The sequence below is a fragment of the Sphaeramia orbicularis genome, chromosome 10 (genome assembly GCF_902148855.1).
Source record: "Sphaeramia orbicularis chromosome 10, fSphaOr1.1, whole genome shotgun sequence".
In the NCBI taxonomy this organism is placed as follows: Eukaryota; Metazoa; Chordata; class Actinopteri; order Kurtiformes; family Apogonidae; genus Sphaeramia; species Sphaeramia orbicularis.
The window spans coordinates 13892163-13908478 of NC_043966.1; the positions used below are offsets into that span (position 1 = coordinate 13892163).

At 36.4% G+C, this 16316-nt stretch overlaps 1 protein-coding gene across 1 annotated transcript in view; it reads right to left on the bottom strand.

Annotated features, from left to right (window-relative positions):
- Positions 1-16316, bottom strand: part of anxa5a (annexin A5a) — a 37283-nt gene that overhangs the window by 1651 nt on the left and 19316 nt on the right. Inside the window, exons 5-12 of the mRNA XM_030146131.1 lie at positions 12386-12499; positions 11437-11527; positions 7975-8054; positions 7595-7645; positions 3322-3415; positions 1382-1477; positions 1120-1178; positions 807-929 (exon numbers count right to left, since the gene is read on the bottom strand). Of these exons, the coding sequence (XP_030001991.1) occupies positions 807-929; positions 1120-1178; positions 1382-1477; positions 3322-3415; positions 7595-7645; positions 7975-8054; positions 11437-11527; positions 12386-12499 (708 nt within the window). The remainder of the gene's footprint in view (positions 1-806; positions 930-1119; positions 1179-1381; positions 1478-3321; positions 3416-7594; positions 7646-7974; positions 8055-11436; positions 11528-12385; positions 12500-16316) is intronic.

A 16316-nucleotide genomic window follows, 5' to 3' on the forward strand; every position in this document is an offset into this window, starting at 1 on the left:
ACAAAAAATCTATAGCCTACATTTTTATGAAACTTGGTAGCAGGGTAGGACATGGAAGAGACAAACAAAAAGGACAAAGGCAGGATGGAACTTTGCTTATTTTTTGTGTTTTTTCTTTCATTTTGTTCATATAATTTAGTGTCTGTATTTAAAAGCTAACAGTAGAGAGCAGAAATGAAACTGAGGTAGAGAGAGAAAGGAGCAACACAAAAGGGCTTCTACTGAGGAAACCACATGACAGGCCATCCTAATTAATTAGTGTATTTAACTCAGTCAAAGCCACAAACAGAAATAAATACATTGTAAGTACTGCAGGTTGCTGGTATTTTATACTTAGTAAATTTGCATATGCTGCTCTTACATATTTGCCTTCATCTATTCATAGGGTCATTTATTTCATATGTCGTCTTATCTATTTAGTTTTGGCCATTGGGAGTTTCTGTGGCAGAAAGGTAATAATTCTTCACTATAGGAACATCTGGCCCCAGGAGAATAGACCTACTCATTTCAGCTGGTATGAACAAGGCATTTAAAGAAAATCATTAATCTCCCTCCCTCGCTGCAGTGTCATGAATGGTGTATTAGGAGCATAACCATAGCACTCCCAGCTGGTGCTTTACATGCATGCAGAGGGGCAGATGAGTATTTTCAAAAAGCATCGGAGGAAACTGTGAGGGGAATTATGCCACTTCTCACACTACGGCATTTTATGTTTTCAGAGGATTGGGCTGTGTAGCACTGGAAAAATATATATTAAATAGAAGTCACTGAGGCTGCATTAATGTGGAGTGGTGAGAGAACAGTACCTGGATAGTGGTGTAAAGAGATGCTCCGTACATCTTCTTAAAGCAGGCTCTGATGTCCAACATGTCCACCTCGCTCCTCGACACCATTATCCTCATCAGGGTGTCGTCATCTGTTCCAGCACGCTAAACATCAGAGTTAAAAGACTTAAACACTGACTTAAAATCTGATGTAAAACTCATGAATGATTTCTTATTTGAATGTTTGGAAAAAAAGAACGTGATGTTTAATCGCCTTAAAGATGATTGTTATTTAAGAAAATCAACTGCTATGTACATATCATATCAATAATCATATAAGTATTTGTAAACTTACCCTCATTGACTTATACAGAGATTCAGCAAAAAACGCTGGGACACTCTTGACACATTTTACTGTGAAAAAAAACACATGAAATGAAGCTTCTGTCTGTTGAACATCTGTATTTATATTTAATCCGACACTGGACTGCTTTTGCTGTAAATGTACTGTTGTATTTCACTCTAATGTGTATATGTCAGACTAAAGAGCAGCCGACTGTGTTTTTCCTCTTGTTTATGATCAGTTTAACGTCACCCCGATAAATCCAGAGTCTTACCAACGGCGAGGAGCAAATTCTCCAAATTCCCAGTGGTTTCTCCTTTAACGCTCTCCTCTATATCACAACCGGCAATCTTCTTGTACGCGTCAAATACTACAAACAGAAAAACAACCCCAATGACAACCTGACTGTTTGGTGAGGGGAATACATTTAGATTAAGTCATTCAACTGTGCTGAGTGTTATGTTTTATTTTGTTTTCTACACCAATGTGTGCCTCTGTACCTTTTTAGGCATATCATTATACACAGTCTGGATTGAAAATGCTACAAACACCACATTATACAGAGCTGAAGCACCAACAACAGAGGATGAGAGTCAATCACATGGATCTCAGTCATGAAATTTCATTTGGTTTTATTTTACTCTTTAACTGCTTATGGTGCAACATAATGGAAGATGGGATTTTATCATAAGATACAATTATATTTGCATAGAGTGTGCACATAACTGTGTCTGTAACAAATGATAGTTTATGGATGTCAGTGGCTTATCACAAAAATAGCAAAAATACAGTAGTTTCAAACAAAGTATCCAGATCAGCTGAACATGTTTAACACAGATGTGTATGTATGTATGTATGTATGTATGTATGGATAGATGGATAGACAGACAGACAGACAGACAGACAGACAGACAGACAGACAGACAGACAGACAGACAGATAGATAGATAGATAGATAGATAGATAGATAGATAGATAGATAGATAGATAGATAGATAGATAGATAGATAGATAGATAGATAGATAGATAGATAGATAGATAGATAGATAGATAGATAGATAGATAGATAGATAGACAGACTTTATTGATCCCAAACTGGGAATTTGTAGTTTTTCCCCTAAATTATAAATGAAAATATAATGTAATTTAGTGTAGCAAATGACAAGTATTTTTTTTAACTTGGGAAAAGTTCAGAAATCTCTATTTGGCAGAAAAACCATAGTTTTCCTGCATCTTGGCATCTTCCACATCAGTTTTTCACATCACTACTGGCTGCCTTATGTCACTCCTGAAGCGACAGTATAAGCAGCTTGGCTCTGTGAACTATGACCATCCATCTTCCTCTTGATCACATTCCAGATGTTTTCAAAGGGGTTCATTTCTGGAAATTTGGAGCAGTTTCATTATTTTTTTCCTGGAGTTGTACATAACAAAAAATAAATAAAAAGCCCAATGAGTCCTATTAAGGTAGTTAAGTAAGGAAGAGATTCAGATTTTACCTGCAGAGGCATATCAAAAACATCCATGTGAGAGATGTCTGAAACTGGGAACTAATTTGTTTTGTAATATTTTGACAATCTATATATTTTATCTCTACCCTACAAGTGAGTGTCATGATTTGCCACTACATGCCCTCTCTTATTGGCAATCGTTTATCCACAATCCAAAGCACCAACTGACTAGACTGTTTTGTTGTGAGTCCTTCCTGTTAAAGGTTTTATCGACTTCATTCTGTTGGTCATCTCACGGACTAACCAGCCTGGGGAAAAGGTTGCAATATTCCTTTCTGACCTCTCTGCTGCGAGTTCTGGTTTTTGCCCTCAGGACTAGTACTGAGCAGGTGGTGGTTGTTGATTTTCATCGCTCGCAATACGCTCAACAAACAGGTTTTCAATCGGCTTTCATGTCATGCTCTCACCGTGTGTGTAAGAGTTTTCTGTGGTGCATTGTAAACATATGTTCAACCTTTTCTGTGCATTTCAACCTTTGTGTGTGAAAACTTCTCTGATTTGACCCAGTGTGTCTGCCAGCAATGATATGCACTTTGAAGTACATGTGGTTTATTACAATGTTTGAACAGTAAATGACCATTCAGATGATGAGTTAATGTGCAGGAGAGGACCGTTTGTGCTCTAGGTAGATTAAATTACAAGGCATAACATGAAGTGGGCATGAATGTTTGAATCTGTTGTCTGGCACCAACACATGCTCACCTTTTCTAAGATGCTCTACGCTCCTGTTGCCAAGAATGTTGATGAATTTTTCCTCATCTGTGCCGAACTTGCCCTCACCGGCAGCATACAAGTCCTGTAATGGCAGAAACACATTTGTGCAGGTGCACATACACATAAACCTTGCAGAGATGACTTGTTGAAACACAAAAATGACAGGCTGATGGAGGACCTAGTACAGTGTCGAAAAAGCACAGAAAAGTCTTGTTTTTCTCAATGTGTTTGCAACACTCAGTCATAAATTGTTTAAATCTGCACCTCCATGGCAGCTGCCTCATCTTAAGCTAAAATATGTCTTTGCTGTTGCATTTTATAGTGTATTTTTAGTGTTATGACATATTAGTTTAGCAATACAGAAGCATTGTTTAAAAAAATGGATGATTCTGTAAACCACAGGCATATAATTGTTGGTGGTTCTTCTTTGTTCAACTGGAAAAGAAAAGAAAAGAATAGAATAGAATGCTTTTATTGTCATTAAACACATGTACAATGAAATTTAAAAGACAACTCTCTTGTGGTGCAGAGAACAAGTATGGAAGGCAAATAAATGAAAAGATAAAAGAAAATGTATAAATATATATACAGTAAGAAAAACAAGCATGGCACCCAAAAAATGGCAGCTCTTCTGAAAACATTTCGTCTCTCATCCAAGAGACTTGTTCAGTTCATGACCTGGGCAAATGAGAACCTACACAGACACAGACATATAATCTCAACATAGATTGTTGCTGAAAGATGTTCTATTTGTTGCCTTTCCTCGGTGGGCAGGAGGTGGTTGTAGTAGATGGTGAATGCACAGAATAATCCAGGAGTTTGTCATCAGACAGCAGAGTTCACATCCCAGCTCACATAGGTAATAAATGTGATCTGATTATGGTCAAGAAAAAAATCATGGTTTGATTTAAATATTAATAAAAACACTGAGAGTCACTGTTGGTTGGTTTCTATCATATCTTTGTAGACCTTCTCTGTATCACACAAACATGTAGTATCTTTCCCTCACTGCCATAAATGCATAGGAAGTTAAGGAGGCACTTATTGTAAAATTCTGGGCTAAAACTGACATCACTGTTTACTAATATAATTTTCCATTTTTTTGTTCCCTTTTTGAGCCAAGGAAATGATGAAATGTAATCAAAATCTTAAAGTTCCGCATCGCATTGTCTGCTTGTTATCTGAAGATGTATTCAAAATGACAAAACAGACATGAATACAACACAACAGATGTTACATGAGACAGCCTTATCAGTAGGTCTGAGGGTCACTGAAAGGATTTACAATTAAAATCTTTCTGTTGTTTTTGAGATTAACGTTTGTATTATACCATCATTCTTCTTTCTGAAATCATAAAAGGAACCAAGAACTGTTAAAAACTGTAATGTCTACACTTATTGTATCTAGAAATGGGTATTTGTTTATTTTCCAGGGACCATTTACCTTTATATTACAGAGAATTTCCAAATATTATTTCAACTTTTGTCCTTTGGCCAGATATTAAATTAGCCATTTAATGTGAAAAAGATGTTTTTCCATTTATTTTTTGCATCATAAAACAGGTCCAAGTCTTGAAGTAAGTGAATCACACTGTATATTGTAGAATCACAATTATAATCACCACCCTCAGGTTACATTCACACTAACACAACATGTTTCCTGAAGAGTCCAATCTCCATCTACAGTATTGTTTTAGCAACATTTCAGAAATAATCTCTGAACACTCTAATACACCTGAAATGTAATTAACACCAATAGGTTGATAACACTGTTGAACAAGTGAATTTAAACAGACTGTGATGAATATTGTCATGATAAAAAGCAGAATCTTACTGCCCTACAGCTGCGAGCAAAGATAACATGGGCAGAGTCACCTGCAATTCAGTATCCATGTTAGATTAGCAGCTGAAAGTCAAGGATGTCTGCTTTTTATCCAGAAAGGGATGTGACAGGGGCGCGATGAATTGGATTAGGATGTGTAATTACTGATAAGACATGCAACAAATGCAAGTGTTGGCATCAATGTTTCTAAAGGTGTCAGTTTTCTCTATCCCTTTTAAAACCCCAGAATTTACAAACCAAAACAAAGTCAACTGCATTTCCAAAACTTTACATTATAGTGAGATTTAAATGCTGAAACAGTGCAGATGTCAAAAACAGGTACAGGTAACTAAATTCTCCTGTCAGGTACTAATGAAGATCTGGAGTTGGAAGCTCATTACTCCTAATGTTCTACATGCTAATGCTAATGCTAATGCTTAGTATTCTGTGTGTGTGTGTGTGTGTGTGTGTGTGTGTGTGCGTTAGGATGGGTGAAACGTAGAGAGTGAACTTCCCTAAAGTGTTAATAAGTTGAGTTAACCTTTAACCTTTTGTGGACAAAGCTGTAGTCAGGTCTACAGACCTATTAGAATGATCCTAACACCCTGGTAAATCATACCAGGGTGTCCGCATGTTGGTATCCATGGCAGCAACAGGAAAGGGGCATGGTCAGCAGCAGTACAGGGTGAGTCAGAAAAAACGCTCTTTTCATTTAAAGAAATTGTACCACTGAAATGGAAATGCTTATTTTTCTTTTGATTATACAGTCATATTGATGAGGTTATTGAGCATGTCTGGCGATTGAATCATTGATTTATGGCATAGCATAACAGAGGGAATGTCCATTGTTTGTTGTGCACTGAAATATCTGCCAACACAGTTTATGCCACCGTGAATGAAATTGAAATTGTCAACCATTACAGCATGTTTACTCGCCATCAAAATGTTTTGTCTCAACGAAGTCGTCCGGCACGACCTTCAACCTGGCTACCATTCAGACTGATGCAAATCTGTGCTCGTTGTCACATCTCTAACACAGCTCTTCTCGCCATTCGTGTTCGTCGTAGGGCTTGGATTTCAGCCGTGATGCGATTTTGGAGTTCCTGAAGAGTTTGTGGAACAGTCTGATACACACGGTTTTTAAGATACCCCCACAAGAAAAAATCAAGGGGGGTCAAGTCCGGGGATCTAGGTGGCCACTCTCTCTCCTGACCCAAACAGACAACTCGATGAGGAAATAATACCTGCAATCGCTGTGGTCTTGCCATGATGAAAACTCCCTGGTCACTGTCATGTAGGCCTATGTCCTGAGTGTGAAAGCAAAGCCCCGACTCCTGTAATTGTTGTCAATTTCAAGTTTGTTCACTGTGACATACATTGTGTTGGCAGGTATTTCAGTGCCCAATAAACAATGGACCTTCTCTCTCTTATGCAATGCAATAAATCTATGACTACATCACCAGACATGCTCAATAACCACATCAATATGACTGTATGGTCAAAAGAAAAATCAGTGTTTCCGTTTTAGCAGTACAATTTCTTTAAATGGAAAGAGCGTTTTTTCTGACTCACCCTGTACATTTGCATTTAAAGCGACAGACATTGAGTTCGTCTATGTCAACAAAGACTAAAACCAGGAGGATACAGGCTGAGGAACATTAAGGATTTAGAGCTAAATATTAACAGAAATGAATAAAAATTCCGGGGACACATGAAATTTACATGAACCTGTTAAACAGACAAGTGGGCATAAACAGGAAAAAAAACTTGAAAGAGACAAACACTACACTACAGAAGACAATGCAAACAATCGATGAGAACAAACAGCACTGGCAATTAAACCAAACCAAAAGTCCAATTACATGACAAAAACAACAAAGGTAAAGACTGGAACAGACACAAACACTGACAGAAGAAATGGGAGCAGACAAGGCAAGTATGAACCAATTACTGTAGGCATACAATATTTAGAAAAGAAATTAAAAGGACGCTGATAAGAAATATATTTTATGGGCTGTTGAGATTATACCTGTGATACGCAGAAACATACGAAGCAAACATTTTCTCTGGTGAATGTGTCGGTTGTTACCAGCCAAAAAGGACTGGGATAATGGCATTGTATAATAAGATGTTCTGTTCCTGAAGGTTAATATATTTATCCTATTGACTTTTCTTTTGAGCTTTCATGGCCTTTAGGTTTACTGCTTTTTGGTGTGCAACCTCTCAAACAGGATTATATCCCTTACATGTTGACATTTACATGAAGACAATGAAATAAAGTTCAATTAAATCACTCTGTTGTACACTGGTCATCTTGTGGGGGGTTGATTTTCTTTGTTAGCAGTAATGCATTAATAATTGTTAATTCTTTCATAAGTCAAAATGATTCCATCTAGATCATGAACTCAGTCTTTATAAAATAGATGGGCTTACTTCTTACCTTAGCGTCTTTCTCAATCTTTCCTTCATCTATTTCCTCCTCCCTGCTTCCCTTTACAGCCACACAAACAGTGAGACAGACGAGTAGAATGACAGACAGACAGTTGGACAAACAGAAAGCAAAAATAGGTTAGTGTGGATGGAAACAATGTGACGTCAAAGCTTCTCTAAACCCAGGTAACCCCTGAAGATTGAAGGATGGAGATTACATTTCTGTCTGTAAACCACAACTCATTTGAGAAACCAGCTGTAGTGCATTATCCTTCCATCCCCTCCCTAACAAACACCTAAACCTCTCATGACTTTGTAATGGCATCAGTAGTGGCTCTCATTTTCAAGATAGGAAACATGGTAAGTCATTCCAGCTGCCTCCATATCTACCTGGAGGAGGATCACGAGTAGTTTCTGATAGTGCCCCGAGGTATCACCGCAGATATCTTTCTCCAGCTTGTTGCCGAACTCTGGAGGAAAGAGGAGAAGAGGGGCAGAAGATTGCTTACACTTCTAACTCACAACAGTCGTTAATGGATGCAATCGACCCCAGGGGAAGTCCTCTGTTTTGCTGGAAGATCTCTGACAAGAGAGATTTGATTAGACAGCTAACGGAGAGCGTGGCCTTCTCTTTTGTCCAGATCAAATAAAGCGGCCTCTTTGCCTTCAGACCTCAGAGCCTTTGTTGTCACATACTATTTTCCATTGTGGTCTGCTGCAATTTAAAACTGATATGCAAGCAACACGCTCACAGTAGCACGATGAGTGTGAGAGGTGAACACAGCCAATGAACTGTCAAGTCCTTGACATCCTCTATGCACAGTAAAATTAGATGTGATAAGAAAAATAATTTATTTTCACTGTTTATATATTGACTGTGGGGACATACATCATTAATAACAGTCCAAACATTGTCACAACCTTGTCAGAAGTGAAGGCAGTGTCTAAAATTAATTTTTAACTCATCAGCCAAGGGGAATAGTACATGAAAAAATCCACAGGTCAAAATAATAAATTGCTTTAAGATTGTCCAGCATCCTGCTAATGAAAGTCTGCAGTGTTCATGTATAAGTAATGTGTTACATGTTGATGTGATGAGTTTTATAACAGGACACCTGTCTTCATGTTTTCTAATGAACACCCACTAAATGAAACTCGTTAGCTCATTCATGATTTAATAAAAGATGTTTTTTAATCACTATGAGAGTGCCTTATATTCCTCCTGCCATTTAATACTGTGCACTTCAATTTCATTAATATGTTTTTTTTTGCATGTTGACCTAGCCTGGATGAAGACCTGACATTAACTTTCAAAAGATGTTTTTAGCATTTTTGATGCAGTGCAGCCCTCCTCTTTTCTTGATAAATACAATTTGATTTTGTAGGAGTTTTGTCCTCCCTTTCACTGGTGGATTTTCATTTTAAAGATTCAATGTGTAATATTTAGTGTTGGTATTTATCATTTAGGATTTAGCATTAGTTTAATGTTTAGTAACATCTACTGGTTGATTTAGACATTGCGACAATTTGCAGATGTGGTTTTTGCTTCTTAGAGACTATGCTTCTCAAATGATCTTTTTATACCCAGTCATGTTATTGACCTGTTGCTAATGAGCCTAATTAGTCGCATAATGTTCGTCCAACTGTTTATTTTTAGTACCACTTACTTTTCCAGCCTTTTGTTGTCCTTATCTCAACTGTTCCACTGTAAATAAAATGTAGGTTGGTGAGATTTTTAAATCATTGCATTCTGTATTTATTTTTGCTTTACACAGAATCTCGACTTTTCTGGAATTAGGTAACTCAAAACATCTCACTGTCCCCAGCTGCTAAAAATGTAAAAAGCAAAGAAAATGTGACAAACAAAAAAAACAAACATTTTAACATAACATATGTAAATTAGTAATGAATCAGCCGGCAGTGAACCAGAAGGTTAATTAATGTGACTAGTCCACTTTTTAGTAATTTGTCTGGCATCAAATTACCTACATATACTGAATCTGCCAGTATTTGTACTTGTTTTGTTTTCATCATTGGGGGTGTTTTTAATATTGTGAGAGAAAAATGTCACAACTGTAATGAGTCAAAGCAATTTTCAGTAATATGCATGAATCAATTTACACTTTTATCATTAATTTATATACTGCAGATATTATTATTATTATTATTTGTATCTGTGGTGGTTCTCAGTGAGACCCATTTATGTATTCTCTAGTGATCAGATGGAGAAAGGCGAACAGTATTTTCTCATGGTGAATATTGTCTTTATTTGAGAAACATGTCCGTACATCTGAATGAGCGTCAGTTATTTGTTATTTATACTATTATTTATTTTGAAAGTTTTGAAGTTACATGAATGACTGATCATTCTTCCATTAATACCACTAATACCACTTCATTACTACCACTTTAACTGTTTTAACTTGCTTTTTTTTTTTTTTTTTTTAACTAATATGACTATTTCTTGCACTGTCTTGTTTTATGTTTTACTCCTTTATGCATCATGTTCCATCTGTTTTTATTTGGAAATGAACATTTTCGTCAGTGAGTTTTCCAAGGGTTTAAAATAAACTGTTGATGATGACAGCTGGAAGCCGTGCATAGTTTGTTCTGAATGTTATATTGCTCATCTTGTTTCCTGTTAATGCACTTTTTGACCATATATAAATTGAGTAGGAGGAAAATATCAACCGTTAATCCAATATTAACAGTTCTCCAACATGAATATGCTTGCCTGCCTCTAACTTCCACTGAGACAGATATTAGATTAACTCAATTCCAGAGAATATGATTATTCAGTTTTATGCAACTGTGTTTTATTTTATTACAATTTTTCATATTGTGATGCTTCAATTATTCCTTATTCTATATTAGTCCCATTTCTTATGTTACTTTTCCTTTTCTCATCTAAACTCGTCTTCATGAATATCCTTTCTATAGAAGAACTCACTGAGTGGGTTATAAGATTATACCTTAAAATAATCTAGATCTAGAATTATCTGTGTGTCTGTTTATGAGATAGTTTGATGTCTGTTCTGATATATAATTATTGATTTATTATTATTGTTTGGTCCATTTTGTCTTTTTTCTTAGTAATTTTTAGTGTTATAATTGTCATTTTACTGCACTGTATTTTATTATATTCATTTATGCATTTAATTACTTATTATATATTGTTTTCTGCTTTTTCCTCCCCATATCCGTATGGTGACAAATCACCTTTGGGAACTGAATGCAATAGGAAAATGGCAATAAACCATAAATCATAAACCCATCTAAAAAGAGGTTCGGTGCTCATATATCTAATAAACTGGACCAACTGGAAATATTATAATTGTAATTAGATAAATATTTCAGCAGTAAGTGAGACTGTCTTTGTGTAAGAACCAGTCAGACTAACATTTTTTAGATTTAGGATTGTTTTGTTTGATTTGTCTTTTAGGTAAGGACACAATTACACATCTAGACCTGCTGCGGGAGCAGTTTGTTGTAATTACATGTTTTTACTAAATAGTCGTAAATTTAATTACTTTGAAACAATTTTGATCTTGAAAACCCCATTAACCACTAAATGTTGACATTTTAGTGATGGTGGAGGTGGCACTCATATTTTCAGTTTTCTGACATTACAAGAGCATGAATCTGACACTGCCGCTTGTACCAGTAAAAATAAGAGGTTTTCAGATATGAATATGTAAATGTTCTTGCACGAAGCCCCACAGGAGTTCCTTTTTTTCTTTTCTTATGTGATAGATGTGTCCTTTTCATAATCAAGCCTAACCTCAGTCTGAAACACCGGTAAGAGTAACTGCAAATATATATATCTGCTTTTCCCCCACAAATTCAAGTCACCTTTCTTGTAAACTTTGATGATATCTTTAATCTCTTCTCCGGTCCTGGAGGCCATGATCTCAATCAACACTTCGTCATCAGTCCCAGCACCCTGGGGAACAAACACAGCGTGCTGGTAAACTCCTCACAATCTGACAATCTATATTTGTGTTGAAATGTTTTCTCAGAGCTCTTGTATATTTTTCACGTTTTTGTTCTATATTATGTTTATTAAAATTTAAATATAATCAATGTAACTGCAAGGTGATTTGTCAACACAGCACACTAAACAGCTATGCATTCAGGGACTGAAATCTGTTATAGCTGAAGAACTTAGCTTTGAGACTCAGGTTTATGTTAAGAGCTAATTCTTTTCTCTGCTGCAACTGACCTTTAGCAAAAAAAAAAAAAAAAATCTGACTCACCAAACAAACGGCACAGTGAGTTGAAAGTGAATGTTGAGGCCAAGTCCTAAATGCTTTGCTTTCAGTTTCACTCAACATTTAATTTTCTTAGGCAATGCGCAAATGTGATCAAATAAAAATGCATAAAAAAATCAGAAAATGAAATATATATGTGTCAAATACCTGACCGACAAACAAGTCAACCAATTATACTGGCCATTTATGACTATTTCTAATTTCCTGTCTCTGTGTGAGGTGACAATAAGTCTGTTACATGACAAACACGACCACAAAAGCAAACACATGGAACAATGGTACAATTAATCTTTTGCTTCCATTTTCACATTTCATCAGTGTGAATAGTCTTGGCACGCTGTCAAAGCCTGATGGGAGCTGCAGCTGTTAATGCTCAGAAAATGACATGAAAATGATACAAAGTTCAGATTTACAGCTAAATGTCACAGCCTTGGTATTGTTCGAACTGCTTCGCTGCCATTCATCTCATTTGAATATGAGACTGACTGTCTGAATTACATAAAGCAGGCGACCGAACTGTCATTAGGTACCTTGAGAGCCTTGTGGAGCTGAGAGGCATCGTAAGTGCCACGGGGAGTCATCAAAGCCACAATCAGAGTCTCAAAAAGGCCTCCCAGCTCAGATTTCAATGCGCTGACCAAGTCCTGTGATGAGATGACAATTAATGACAAAAAGAACAGAAATAATATAATTACACACAGCCTTGGATTTAATCAAATAAATAGTTCAGATGTTTCCATTGGAGAAGTACAGTACACTGTAAGCCCAGAAGTTGTATTTACAAAAATGCTTTAATTACATTGTACTTGAATGATTTAAATTTTATGACATTACTATAAAATATTAAGTATATTCTACTAATTTGTAGACATAGTTGAAAGTACGAAAAAGTTTAAGTTGAATGGATTTAAATCACTAAGTTTTAGTCATGACCACACCTTCTTATCTGTGCATTGCATTGTGGCTATTGGGCATACTGTTGTATATGTGTTCTTTTTCTGTGCAGGGGTTCAGCAGGGTTGTGGTGTTAGTGTTAATTTTGACTTAATGTGTGTATGTCAGTGTTTATTGGCCTTTTTGTGTTTGTTTTGGTATTTTTGTAGAGCTGCGCCATGAGTGAGAGCCATAGGACCAACAATAGCTTTCCTGTTCATTATAGATTTTCTTGTAAAATGGAAATCTCAATGCCTGGATACGTTAAAAGCACTTCCTGTACTGGCTAATGACACTGCTCAAGCTTCCATCCACGCCACAAAATGTGAAGTTGAATTTTATACAAAGCACTTCTTATTGCAAAGGATTTTAATGTAAATCAACTTGGAACTGAGTACAATGAACTGATGGTATTAAGTTTAATGATTATGCAAAGCAATTGACATTGCAACAAATTTTAAGTTAAATTGACTTGGCATTTAGTGTGTTGTACTTAAAATAGCAATTCCATTCAAATCAAGTATTTAAGTTTAATACACTCAAGTTTTCATGGCTCATTACTTAAATTTTTTAAGGCAACGAGTTACCTGAGATTTTTAAAGTAAACTCAACTATTCGGTCTTACAGTGTAGTGATTAACCCATAAAGACCCAAAAATCCACTGGCAACCAAGAGCATCTACTGATCTAAACCGTTTAATATCTGTTGATCCACTAATCCTATCAATCCATGGAAATAATTGGTGTAAAATACAGTTTCTCATCTTTTCATGGTCATCAGATATGACCCATTTGGACGTTCAGAGGCTCTGTAGTGCACGTGGAAACACCATCATCTTCTGCAACACTGATTCACCAGTAAAACCCATGGAGTTGGATGAATGACAGTGGATGAACACACTTGTTTCTATGTTCAGTTAATGATATCTTTGCTGAAAAATTCACTTTTTCTTCTGTTTTGATATACTAACCTTTGAATGAACTGAGTTTCCATGACCATCTAAATTAAATATAGGAAATTACATATAGGAAAACACAGGATTTACAGTGAAAAGTGCCAAATACAGAGGATCGTGTTGTAATAAATGGTGATGAACACTTAAGAAAGGCTAAACAGAGAGAAAAAATTATTTGGGAACTGGCACAAAAACACCACCGGGTCTTTATGGGTTAAAATGTTTCAGCTGCAACAACATCTTTAATTCTAACTGATGCAGTGTGTAGTGTCTCATTTCTTAAACAACCATCAGTTTGTAGGCAACATAAAGACTACACTATGATTCAGTGGAAGAAGGAAATGTGATCTGATGAGTCCAGACCAAACCTGTTCCAGAGTGATGGATGCATCAGGGTAAGTAGAGAGGCAGATGAATTACCCATCATGCCTAAGTACCTACAGTACATGTCAGGGTAGTATTATGATCTGGGGTTGCTTTAGTTGGTCAGGTCTAAATGTGTGCGTAAAAAAAAGGATGGAAATGAATTTTGTATTTGTATTTATTATTAGACAAATAAGTTCCCCACAAGTTTACTAGTACGTACATAAGATCAATGGATGAATAGACAGCCAAATGAAATCTCCTGGAGGGACTGAGTTTTCTTTAAAGTTATACAAAGTTTGCCTCTTTTTGGCAGGTTTTGTCAAGACATTGGATAAACCTAAGTACAAAAGACTGTCTACTGATATCAGACACTTGAATGAAATGAGGGAATGTGGGAATTTCAAAGTCCAGGCAGTAAAGACAACCAGGAAAAGTTTGTGTGTATCGGTGTGTGTGTGGGGTTAAGTTTTGGAATGGGTTGGGGGTAGACCTCAGGTGGTGTCCAAACATTTAAAAATTCAAAACTAGAAAAGCACTCGGAGAGCACAGACCTCTGCCAAGGCTGATCAGTGGCCCCCCCCCGTGGGCCCCCCCATGCCAAGGAGGTTATGTTTTTGCCAGGGTTTGTTTGTCTGTCTGTCTGTTTGTCTGTCCGTTAGTGTGCAACATAACTCAAAAAGTTATGGACAGATTTTGATGAAATTTTCTGGTCTGCGCCCCCCCCGTGGGCCCCCCCACCCCCGATCACCACCAAAATTTAATCATTTCTTCCTTATCCCATTTCCAACAAACCCTGAAAATTTCATCCAAATCTGTCCATAACTTTTTGAGTTATGTTGCACACTAACGGACAGACAAACAGACAAACAAACAAACCCTGGCAAAAACATAACCTCCTTGGCGGAGGTAATAATGTACAAAGAAATGGTTTTGTCACAAAATCTGGCTCAAGGAAGGGTGTGATCATTATTTGGATTGTCAGGTTGTTATATTGTATGGTGTGTGTGTATATATACATGGATGTGCTGATGTGGGTTGGTGTACAGATGTAGATATAATTTGCTGTGTGTGTATGTGACTGTATGTGTATGGGTTTATAGGTTTGTAGGGGTGTGTTTATGGATAATCACAATCTTATGTTGTATAACATATGATTAGGCACTAACAGTCTGCGGACTGGTATCGGGGGGTTGGACTGGATAAGCAGTGGCTTCTTCCCACTCCCTTTCAGGCACAACAGTTGTTCCATTTTCTATTATTCTATTTTTTTTTTATCTTGTTTTGTTTTTTCCTGTGTTTTGTATTATGTTAGTGTCTAAACTAAACTAAACTAAACTAAACTAACTAAACTAAACTAAACTAAACTAAACTAAACGCTTTTTAAGTTAACTTCATCAAACCCAAGACTGGGTAAATATAAAGATTAGGTTTCTGTTTTTTTCTGCCAACAGATAAGTACATATAAAGTAAACTAGGTTAGGTGAATAATATGCACACAAGAGCCTAAAAGACGATCCTTGAGAGGAAAGAGTATATGGTACATTTACGGCACTGCATGTTCTGAAGAGTACAACTAATGATATGAGGTGTTCAGTACTTTCTAAAGCCCCGAGTAGTCAAACAGGTCATCTTACCCACACAGCTTCATCACTTTGTAGGATATAATTACATGTCTATGAGATTTTGGATCACGGAACTGAGTGTCTGTGTGTCCATGTATATAAAAGACACAGGGGATCAAAATGTACTGTACTTGTCCTGTGCTCTTATATATACAGACTCATTTAGCAGTAATTGTCTTGGCAATGGGAACTTTCGGGCAATTTTAGGTAATAGTGGTCATTGGATAATCTATTTGAATTCAGCTTTTCAACATTTTCCATTTTTCTGTTAAGTTGATGGTCAGAAATATCAAGTCCTATCGAGTTTAGATGTGATGATTGTAAAAGGGAGTAGAATGGACACAAGAGGTATAAAAATAAAAGAACGTGCGAGCAGAGAAACAGGATAAGGCATCCCTAAGAGTTATGACTGCTTTTACTTTTTTGACAGCCGTGCTGGTTTATGTGTTTTAAAATGAGTAGTTTTGTGTCTTTTGCAGTAAAACATTTAAACCATGTAATAAAAACTAAATGAGGCAATGACAAAACCAAATAGGCTCATTTCGTAGCCCATTTTGATAAAGCACTGTAATACTTGGAGATATT